The sequence below is a fragment of the Lepisma saccharinum genome, chromosome 25, assembly GCF_977018435.1.
Source record: "Lepisma saccharinum chromosome 25, izLepSacc3.1, whole genome shotgun sequence".
Taxonomy (NCBI): domain Eukaryota; kingdom Metazoa; phylum Arthropoda; class Insecta; order Zygentoma; family Lepismatidae; genus Lepisma; species Lepisma saccharinum.
In genome coordinates this window covers 2589351-2601208 of record NC_139253.1, presented here as the reverse complement: position 1 = coordinate 2601208, position 11858 = coordinate 2589351, and the positions used below count along the sequence as shown (strand labels likewise).

The 11858-nt window shown below is 40.8% G+C and overlaps 1 protein-coding gene across 1 annotated transcript in view; it reads left to right on the top strand.

Moving 5' to 3' along the window:
* Nucleotides 1-3629: 3629 nt before the first annotated feature.
* Nucleotides 3630-11858, top strand: part of LOC145978829 (carboxylic ester hydrolase-like) — a 58886-nt gene continuing 50657 nt past the window's right edge. The window contains exon 1 of the mRNA XM_083111700.1: nucleotides 3630-3864. Within this exon, the coding sequence (XP_082967826.1) occupies nucleotides 3676-3864 (189 nt within the window). The 5' untranslated portion in view covers nucleotides 3630-3675. The remainder of the gene's footprint in view (nucleotides 3865-11858) is intronic.

Genomic DNA, 11858 nt, shown 5'->3' with positions numbered 1-11858 from the left:
ACAGAACAGTTATGTTGATAAAATTATTTCATTGCTGGCTGCTTCGGGGAGGAGAGATTCAAAGGTTGCCACTTGTTGCTCAAACAGGGGGCACAGGTAGACCTATCAGCTGTTTGACTGCAATTTTCTTCATAGGCATGCATATTCATGCTTTTTTGTAAATGGAAATGATGCCAATTTCCAGGGGTTGTCGATGGACCTGTTTGACCCACTCACTCCTGTCGACAATCACCTGCCAACTACGTTTCACATGCACTGATCTAACAGTGAGAAGATGGTTTCATTCCTTGGGAAGTCATCACAGAGTTCCAACTAGGAAAGAGGAGCTGAAGGAAGTCTATCGCGACAGTCGGCTTGGATTTGCTCTGCAATATTTGTCCATATCCAGTGATTTGGTAGGATGAAAAGGCATTTTCCTACGACGCAGATGGGCGACCACAGAAGATGCGACACAATCAACGTTCTCACTCACAGAAGTGGGAGTGTTGCGGTGGCATTTTGGTGAGGGCTGCGAGTGCAGGAAAAATTGTGCATATCTCGCCCAACATTGTGAGAAGGTATCAAATCAAATCTCTTTCTTGCTCTGGTTCGGATTTAAGATTATTTGTTTTTAACTGGGATTGAATATACCCTTCCGATTGACCGATGAAAGATATGTATGAACCTGCATACTGGACCCCCATAGGTACGTGGTACACCATACATCAAGTATTTTAATTACTAGAATATAAAGTTCACTGGATAGGATTGGATGACAGTTTAACAAAACTTAAATTTAGTATTAGAACAATATATATATATATATATATATATATATATATATATATAAAACTGTCATTAACAATTATGACCTCAACGATATCATTAATATATATATATATCAAAATAATTTTCAATAGTTATCCTTACCTTAAATAGTAATTGACTTTCTCTCCTTTTGCAGATTATTTAATTGGTATTATTATTCATCCATGTTTATCTGATTGCCTAAAAGAATATTTCTATGTTAAATTCCCCCCCCCTCCTTTTTCTATTTGTCTGTAATGACGATCACTCGGTAAAGATCAACAAGCAAATTAATATAATACTACGAACAACTCTACAAAATTTAAAAAAAATAACATTAAACTAATTCTCCACGAAAGAAATGAAATTAAACCATCACCACTACGTTCGTCTAAGTCCCCTGTTGACCTCTCCCGTCACGTCGAGTGCTCTGTTGGATTATGATTTTGAACGTGTGCCAGCTGGAAGTGGAGTGTCTCGGTTCAGGATTCTTAAGCACCTATCACACGGAACTGGATTTCTATAGATCGACCACAAGGAAAAAAACCTTGGGACGAAAAGTCCCCGCGCAGCTTTCCCTTCTTCCCTCCACCTCGGGCCATAAGGAAGCATGGTCCACTCTCCCCCGCCCCTCCTCGCGGGAGTACGGTGCACAGGAGTCGCGGGTCTGCGCAGGTTGTTTTGCTCGTGGTTTCACTTTAGTAGGAATGCCCTAGTTGGCGCTGAACTAACTTTCTAGGTAGCAATCATGGCAGCTTGGCTGAATGCTTGACTATTTTCGAGGAATAGGACATGTTCTAATTACTACTTGCTTTCCTCGACTGGATTCTGTGGAACAGCCAATCAGAGCAAAGTTTCGCCATGTGAAGATAACCTGTGAGTGTGCAAAGGAGCATTTTTGACTATGTTTCCGAGTGTTACTCCAGCAATGTATAACGTATACAGCATGAAAGGCGCGTTATGTTACATCATCTATGCTGAGTGCACGGTGTTTACATTTGAAACAACTAAAATATTCTTCCATACGTGTACAGTAAACGTTGTAAAGTATGTATTTAAGCAGCGCCATTGTTTTGTACCTAATAACGTTTTATATGAAACGTTATTCCTCTCGGTTGAATAGTTATCGGCTTTTAAAAATGTGAAGTGATACATTGTTTACATCTCACGCGGCCGCCATTACAACTTCCCTCGTATGGGAACAAAAGTCTATCGACAAGTACGCTGATAAGTATCGTGTGAGGAGAAAACTAGCAAATTGGTAGCCAGTCCAGCGCCAACTAGGGCATACCTACTGGAAATCCAGTTCCGTGTGATGCGGCACATCCAACCGGCAAACTGAATGACGTAACATGTGATCAGTGCCATCTATTGGCTTTTACCTTAACCATACCTTTCTTTCATTCGGAGAGAGAGAACCAAAATCTTACACAGGCTATAATGGACAGGAGCACAGGACACAGCATCAGCGGTTATACTGGCTGAGTCTCTGAACACCAGAACCTCCTTAGTCAAAATGCAGTCTAGGGACACAATGGCGTAAGTATGCGCAGAATAGCTTTGTATACCATTCTATGTTCGAGAAAGTCGAGCTAAACTACTGCGCATTCCATGACCTTATTTGTTCATCACTGCTCAGGAACAACTCGCGATGGCACCATAAACACGGACCCAGTTTGATCCTTAGAAAAACCGCGGGTTAGGAGGTTAATACATACTGCCATGGCAATATTCAAAGAGTACTGTCATATAAGTAGAACGCAAATCATTTTTATTTTCTCGTTTCTTGGACAAAAGGAGGGAAGCTAGTAAATCCTGTAATTCTGGTAATTATCCTTCTTTCATTTTTTCATTGCTAATCTGGTTCATTCCCATGGCAGTTAAGCGGTGGGAGCAATAAAAGTTAACCAAGCCTGAAAAGAAACAGGTATCGGTGCACACAAAGAAGCGAGAGAGAGAGGGACACATAAAATTCTTCTATATAATTCCCACTTCATGTCTGACGAGACTCAAACGCGAAACAAGCAATAAACAAGTTTACATGCATACCCTACAATTAAGGTAGTGACGATGGCCTTGTCTGTAACGACATTCTTTCCTTCCCTGGACTCATCAAAATGCGGGAGTAATGAAGTGTTTCCAACTCTCTTCTGGAAGAGAAAGGGTCGTTCTTGATTGATTTGTTTTATTTTACTTGGCCTTTCTGCTACTTTTGGCTAGTCGCGAAGATGAGTATGAGTGACGATATTGATGAAGAACACCCATGCCCAGACCGGGATTCGAACTCGGGACTCCTGGTTCTGTCGTTTCTTGTGCGTACTCCGTCGTTACAGTGTTTTTTTAATAAATTCAAGTATGCTTCACTCTTATTAGGTGGAGTGGTCAAAATTGAGCAAAGATCAACGTTTCTGAGATAAAGACAATATACACTGTGTATATAGCAAGTGTTGATGTAGGGAAGGTGAAAATTCGAGTAACGAATTGAATGGCTAACTGGTGTTGGTCGAGACTTTCTTTAGGGATTGTTAGCACATACAATATTTTATTCTCAACACGTCAACTTTAATTACAACTTCCTGTGTAATGCATGATTACCGGCCACTTTTATGGACACATTATCTTCCGCTTACACACCGTCATGGTGCCAATTTATGAATAGACAGATTACGACTCCTCATCGAGTGAGGGAAAACTGTCTTGCCTGAGAGAGAGAGAGAGAGAGAGAGAGAGAGAAAGAAGGGAGGGGGGTAGGTAGGTAGGTAGGTCAGGAATACGCACAGGTTCACGTGGTACACCTTCCCTCAAGATCAAAACATTGAAGATAGCCTTCGCATTGTAGCAGTTCGGTGCGAGTTGCGGTCCTCTGCTGTTGTGCCGTCAACTTGAACCATGAGGAGTATCGTGTTGCTGTTGCTTGTAGCTTTTCTGGGATCGGTGTTCCCTGAGGATGCTCCAGTCGTCACCGTAGCCCAAGGGAAGTTGAAAGGGAAAGTGCTCAAGTCGTTCGGAGGAAGGGACTTCTTGGCGTACCAGGGAATCCCTTACGCGAAACCACCAATAGGAGAGCTCCGATTCAGGGTGAGTTGCAATCAAAAGGTTGGATACTAGCTTGCTTTCACAGGCATTACAGAGGTTCAATTTGATTTTTGTTATGTAGCGTCGCTTTTCTCCACTCTTGGCTAATCACGGCGATGAGGATGATGTGATATGAGATTGACGAAGGGACTCTCAAACCAGTGGCGGATTAAATACGTTATCGGGAGGGGTGGACACCCATTTCGGCGCCCCCCCAGCACATTTCCCTCACAAACTACGGTCCTACCATATATCTCACAAAATCACTGTCGTAACTAAAACGTTGGCCCAATCGTGTATCATGTTTTTGCCTCCAACCCCTTTCGCAACCAGCCATGGTATTTGACGGATACACTTATGAATTGCATGTTTTACTCAGAAAATCCACATATCATGGTTGATGTTTATTGAAAGAAGTTTGCATTTTACAACAAAACCAGGCTGAATATTGTAGATTAGGCACACACAGGAGTTGTACTACGTAGAAATTTTCAGCGAAAAATTCAGGCTCGACCAGGACTCGAACCCGGGTCTCTGGCATACCGTGCCATTGCTCTAACCACTTTTTTTATTTTTTTTTATTTCTATATAATTTTCATTACACAATATCAATCATCAAGACTTTACACAAGTAATTATGAGATTTACAAATTGGTACATAGTGGATTATACAATAGGTTTCAATCTGTATAGAATTTTACATAAGATATTATGTTAAAGCTAGAAATCCGTCTTTCACGTCGATAATTCAATATAATTCCCATAGTTCTACTAAGTAACTTTTCCATCTTTCTTTGTCAGTATGTTCAAAGTTTACATAAGATATTACATTACATTATGAAGTACATTAATCAATTGTTATTAAGCTACAATCGTACCAAAGTTACGCTATTTCTTTTACATTAGTACATTTTGTAAAAAGTTTGCATACAAACTTCTCTTGTAATTGTTCAGTTGTAAGTATTCATTTTGTACATAATTCTGTAATGATTCTTCACATTTGGCTGGTCTCTTCTTTAAGACATAATACACATACTGAGCTATAATCCACTGCACAGCCTGTAATTTGGTTTTTGGATAAAAATTAAAGTCTGGAAGTAGGATGTGGCCTACTGTAAGATAATTGGCAGGAAGTCGGCACATTTTTCCTAGTCTTTGGCAAAGATATTGCCAATCATCACGTATTTCGGAGCACGTACTGAGTCTATGTTCCAAAGTATCACTTTGATTACAAAATCCGCACTCTTCGTTCCCTTCTAATTGTAGCCGGAACGCCATCTGTTTTGTCAAGACTTTGTCATGCACTGCTAAGTGCCACATAGATCGCACAGGTGTAGGTATGTGTCGTGCAGTTACATTACGCCATGCTTTTGACCATTGGGTAGTAAGGTGTACGGTTTGTATTCTTGGCATCACTCGTCGTCTTTGTAACTGCATTCGATATAAGAATTTACCCGTAATTGTTTCACTTTGTAATTGCGGGCATGCTATGAGTAAATACGTAAATTCCACTATCGTCGTTTGAAAATAGTTGAGAGTACTGGTTAATTTAGGCACTAAGACGGGGGCTGTAAGTTCGACATCGCGTAAGTAAGAATGTAGCACATGCCCTGTCAGATTCTGTGTTGTACTCAATAACTGTTTTATGTTGCGGTGTATTAGAAGTGACTGTGCTTTTATTTCAACATTCATCAGGTTAAGTCCTCCAAACCGTTCAGGTAGACACAGTGTCTCATACGCGACCCGTAATACATGTGCTTGCCAAATAAACTGTGTTGCTATACGCCGTATTTCAGCAGCTTTCGGTTTGGGGAGTTCTAAGACTTGCGCCACATACCACACTTTAGAGAAGAGAAACATATTAACATAGGTTACTCTGGCTATTATTGATAATTCCCGTCTCCGATCTAAAAAAGTTGCATGTCGGAGGCGTGTCACTACTTGATTATATGTTTTTACTTTGGTTTCTGTTAAGGTGGTACCGAAAACTATTCCTAATATCGTCACGTTCTTTACAATCTCATAGACAGAGGATCTATAACAATGTGCTGGGTGCTTTCCCAGTTGTAGAATTTTCGATTTTTTGTAATTCACCGTCAAGCCCGTTATTTCTTGTGTTGCTTCAAGTATTTTTTGTACTGATTTCAGGTCATGTTCATCTTGAAGTATTATAGTCACATCGTCTGCATATGCCAGGATTCGGTGTGTTTGAGAATATAGTTCGATTCCTTTTACCTCATCCTGTAGCCAGTTTATAATAGGTGTTATCGCTAAACAAAAGGCGAGAAGTGAGAATGGACATCCCTGTCGGAGGCCTCGTTGCAGAGGAAACTGTTTCGTCAGCGTTCCATTTAAATTAAGTTTTACTCTTGCTTGGAAATAGAGACCTTGGACCGCATCGATAATTTTGTCTCCTAATCCAATTTTGTGTAATAATGCAAATAGATAATCATGTTTTATGGAATCAAATGCACTTGCAAAATCTAATGCTAAAATTGCTGTTGTAGATTCCTTTTCATCTTGTGTTAAGGCTACTATTTCCCTCAAGGTAGTTAATAATTCAAATATTCTTCCTTTGTTTCCAAATACGTGTTGTTGTTTACCAATTATTTTCTCTGTATATAGCTGCAAACGACTAGTAAGAAGGCGTGCGTAAATTTTATAGTCTACACATAACAACGTTATTGGCCGGTAATGTTGTGCCGATTGACAGCGGCCAGGTTTCGGTACCAACACCATAACTCCTAACAAGCTTGAGGGACCCATCCGTTGACGCTGAAAAACGTCGTTTACCCATCTTGTCATTAAGTCTTTCATCAGGGGCCAAAATGTTTGAAATAGTTCCATGGGAAGGCCATCAATTCCACCCGCTTTATTCTTTTTTCCTGTCATTACCGCTTGCTTTACTTCGTCCATTGTAAAGGGTTGCTCCAGCATTTTGTTGTCTTCTTTTGTTATCTTCGGAATGTAATTGGCGAGAAACGATAGATCTGGTGGTTCTGTGGTAGACTGGGCTCTAAATTTACTGGAAAAGTGATTGACGAGATATCGGTATATATCCGCTGAATTTGTATGTTTACATCCATTCTCATCTTCTATTTCTGTGATTAATTTCCGTTGTTCTCTTTGTCGCTCCTTTAACACGTGGGATAATGTTGGTTGTTCCGTAGGATCGAACATAGGTAATTGACTACGATAGTTGTATCCCTGTAAGTTTTGGTTATACATCTTCAAGACAACAGCTTGCATTTTCTTGTATTCGGGCAATTGTGAGGAGTCACTTTCTATTTTATGGGCTAGTTCACGTAATACAGCATAATAAAAATTATATTTCTTGTAGAAGTCAGTCATTCTTTGTTTACTGTATTGTTGACAAAAATATTTTATGGACGGTTTGAGGAAAGAGTCCCACCACTGAATCAAATCTTTCTGACGCAAACTCATGGATTCCCATTTCTTCCACTGTTGTTCAAATTCCATACGGAATGTGGAATCTTGCAATAGTTGTATATTAAAACGCCAGTATCCTCGACCTTTCCTAACGTGAGCTATATTTAACTGAATGTCCATGTTTACTCCAAGGTGATCACTAAAACATGTTGGTTGTACAGTTATTCTTCTAGTCTGTGAAAGTAAACTGCTGGTTACGTAAAATCGATCCAGTCTACTTGCCGAGTCGGTTCTTATATATGTGTAGCCTGACTCGTGAGGGTGTTTTTTCTCCCATACGTCACTTAACTTAAACCCATTCACTAGAGCTTGCAAACTGTCGCAGGGATTAAATCCGGGGTTTTGGTCTTCTTTTCGCAAAGTACAATTAAAGTCGCCCACACATATCAAATGTTGTCGATTTCCTCCTAATGCTGTCGCAACAGGGGTATTAAAAAAGTCTGCGCGCTCCTTCCTTGCTGCAGTACCCGAGGGTGCATATACATTACATATCCACACCGATCCCACAAATACACATGTAATCCTCCCTGATGGATGGTATAATACCTTAGAGACAGGAATAGTTTTCTTAACAATTATTGCCGTTCCTGTGAATTGAGGGTTACTATTATTATAAACTACATAGTCTATTCCTACCTCAAGGTTTTCTATACCGACTTCCTGTATACATACAATGTCCAAATCATAAGTTTTTAAATAATCTTTGAAAGCTTTAATTTTTACTGTCGAGGTAAATTTATTTATATTAATCGTGGCTAAATGGAATATTGTATCTTGCGCCATATTGTTTATGGTATTCAAATCTAGGTTATTCGTGACAAGTAATAGAAATACACACCAAAAAGTACCAGTCACTAACATTTCTGTTAAATATATCTCTTAACTCAACCCGTAAACAAAACCTTCTCTTACACTAAATACCAACAAAAGGGGGTGAGAGAAGGGAGCATGAACACATCTAGTTAATAACTCATCTTTTATGTCAAATGTTGTATAACAACAGTACTTACAGACTTTCTGTAGAGCCATTCTTCACGTGTTTATCATCAAGAGCAAGGGTTGTTTCCAAATTGTTGGGTACACTTTGGGACAGGTTATCCCTCACTTGCGAAGGGAAACGTTGTGCACTTGGTTTCTTTGCTGGAGGGCCATTGATCGATTCGACGCGACGATTTCTCCTCCGTCTCTGCCTCCCCACTGGAGGTGATGATGTGATCTGCACCGATGAACGTGCTGGAGACTGATCCCTAGTAGTCATCTGCAATGAACTTTCATCTGTTGTCGGTGAATCTTCAAGTGTTTCTCTTGGTTCTTTTTCATTTAAAGTGTTGGTGATCGACAAACTGGGATCCTCGTCTTTGGTTGACACTGAACTCTCCATAAATTCGTCAGTACTTTCATCATTTGATGCGATTTGCTCTTTTCTGGTCGACATTTGTAGAACACCCTGTATTGTCTCATCACTGCCACATGCAGGTGGTTCGTTTTGTTGCTTGGTCGTTACACTGGAGAGTATTGTAGGCCCACTGGTTATCACTTCTTCTGTGCTGTTCAAGTTATACGGGATGGGTCGGGCTCTTCCTGCATACGAATTGTCACCCATTCTTGCTGATGATCGCTGTCGATTGGGGCATTGATTGAAGAAGTGTTCCTGGGAATCGCACGCTGAACAAGTCTTAGCTTGACCATTATATGTGACCCAATACCTCCCTCCACTTATAGACACGTAAGAAGGTATTGAACGGGTCAAGGTCATCTTTACAATTTTTCTGCCGGTACGTACTGGATATATATGATCTTCATTATACTTCTCATCTACTAATGTATGTATGGTTCCATATTGGTTCAAAACTACTCGTATCGGGTTATCGTCTAATTCACTTGGGATCACATGAAGTCGCACTATTACTGTTGCACTGTCCGCCCATGTCATTAAAACCTCATGGGCACCTTCCGAATCATTATACACATAAGATCCATTCGATTGATTCAACAACCGTTCACACAGAAGCTTCGAAACTAGCTTCAAATACAAACATTTCCTAAAGTGATCTAACTCGATACTCACGACCTGATCCGGTGTTAGTTTCAATATGTCGTTTATCCATTGGTGTAATCCCGTCGACGTGGGTTTGTCTCTGATGTTGCTGAAATTTATTTTCAGTGTGTTGACCCTTTTTATCGCCATTTGACGTATATGTATTTAAACTTCCACAAGACACTGACGTAAAGCACTGGCTACGCGTACGCGTGATCGGGAGTTGTACGAGCGAGCGATCGCACAACTTCCTTGTATCGCAGCTCTCGCCAGACTGGCCACTGAGCTACCGAGTCGGCCTGGCCTCACCTGATCTTTAGCTATCGCTGTTTTCCCTGCGTGGAATCGTCTCTGACAGTGCTACCGCAATGGGATCTGTTGCCTTTGAAACACAGTCGACTTCGACGTTGCGTACGTTTCTACGTAGTACAACTCCTGTGTGTGCCTAATCTACAATTATTAACATCTCTACGCTGGGAGGCAATAGGCAATGTCGAAGTCTACTGTGTTTCAAAGGCAACAGATCCCGTTGCGGTGGCACTGGCAGAGACGATTCCACGCAGGTAAAACAGCGATAGCGAAATATCAGGTGAGGCCAGGCCGGCTCGGTAGCTCAGTGGTTAGAGAAATGGCACGGTATGCCAGAGACCCGGGTTCGAGTCCTGGTCGAGCCTGCATTTTTCGCTGAAAATTTCTACGTAAGGCTGATTGTGTATTTAACGCATATCGAACAATCAAGTGATAAAATTGGAACATTCACTTGCGTGCTTTGGCATGAGGAAAGTGTTTCACAGCGTCTTCAACGTTTAGACGTTCCGTTTACATGTGCTCATTGTTCAAAACGTGTGTGTGTGTATATATATATATTTGTTTTTCTTTGCCGAGGAAGTACCGTGCGTTCAGTTTCTTGCCAGCCCGAGAGATCGGGAGAAGGGTGGCGGGCGGCGCTAGAGGAGATGCCGACATTTTCGACCAGTAACGTCCCGCTTATTTTTATGGACATATCTTTACCATGCAGATATTTATATTAATATTGCAAAACGAGCACTAACCTGTGCTATAAGAGTTGTTCAAAGTGATGTCCATCTACATTCACACATTCCTGGCAACGTTTGATGAAATTTTGATACACACGCAAAAGTTATTCTTCTGTAATTCTTCCAAGTTCTGCCCTTATATTGTCTTTTAGTTCGTCGATACTATGAGGGTTATTTCGGTAGACTCTATTTTTTAAGGTTCCCCACAAATAATAATCGCACACGTAAGTGTCATACATAAAAATTCTTTGTTCTAACGTGAACTTTGCGGCTGGCATTTCAATCGCCTCACTTACACACAACACACACACATACACTGCAATTACATAAAGAAATAGCACGGCAAGTAACCAAAAGACACACTCTTTCACACAGTACGAAATTAACACGCTCTTGGTTCAAGGTCTGTTCCTCACTTCATTCGCAACTCTGTCCAGGGCACCTGTAGTCGGGAAGCAAAGAACAACTTAAGCTCGGAGCTTTCAGATTGCAAACAAGGCTCACGGAAACCATTGACTTTTAACGCTTTAGTCTGCAACGTAATCTTGATACAGTGTTGCACATTCGAAACCTCCAAACGATTCCGAACGAAGCAAAACGCTTTCGAGGGTAAACTTAAGCGGGACGTTACTGGTCGAAAATGTCGGCATCTCCGCTAGCGCTCCTCCCGATCTCTCGGCCTCGCAAGGAACTGGACGCACTGCAGCCTACTATTCCGCAGATAATATTTTATTGACTGAAGTTTGGAAAGCGCACGTTCTACAGAGGCCACAGTTACGGGTAAAGTGAGGAAAATCAAAGAAGCAGGAAATAAATCCGAAAAAGAAGTTTAATAGTTGTGTTCCAAGATGAAAGTAGTGACGTCGCGAATGGTAGCTTATTCGGCGAGCCAGACAACTGCAAGATGCATCTGAGAAGATGCAAAAAGGGGTTGATGGGAGTCATAACATCCCTTTGTACCAGTATTTCTAAAAAAGAACATACACCCCCTTTCGAAAATCCTGGGCACGCCACTGTTTATGATATCTTCCATTGTATAGTGTCTGAATGCATTAGATGTACGAGATTAGAACTAACGTCGCTGATATACTTTTGAAGTTCGTTTTCTGATAAATCTAGGAGCATCAAAAACAAGAAACGATTTTGTTAAAGGCCCACAAAGTCTCGATTCTATCTTGCTGCGGCCTGCTGCACGTACTTTCAGTACAAGACTTAGTAAGTGATATATTATTGTTTTCTCCAATTTCATCTTTATTTAACTGCATAACAAAAAAGAAAGGAATATAAATTTTAAATTTTAAGAAAAGATGGATGGGGGCCCGCGGCCCCAAAGCTTGAAACGTCACTGGCACCTCCGGTTTTCATAGAACTGTATAAAATACTACAACGTTTGCTGAGCACACCAATCATGTTGTTTAACTTCAATAAAATAAAACCTGTAATAGTCATAAAATGTCGCAATGTTTGATGTA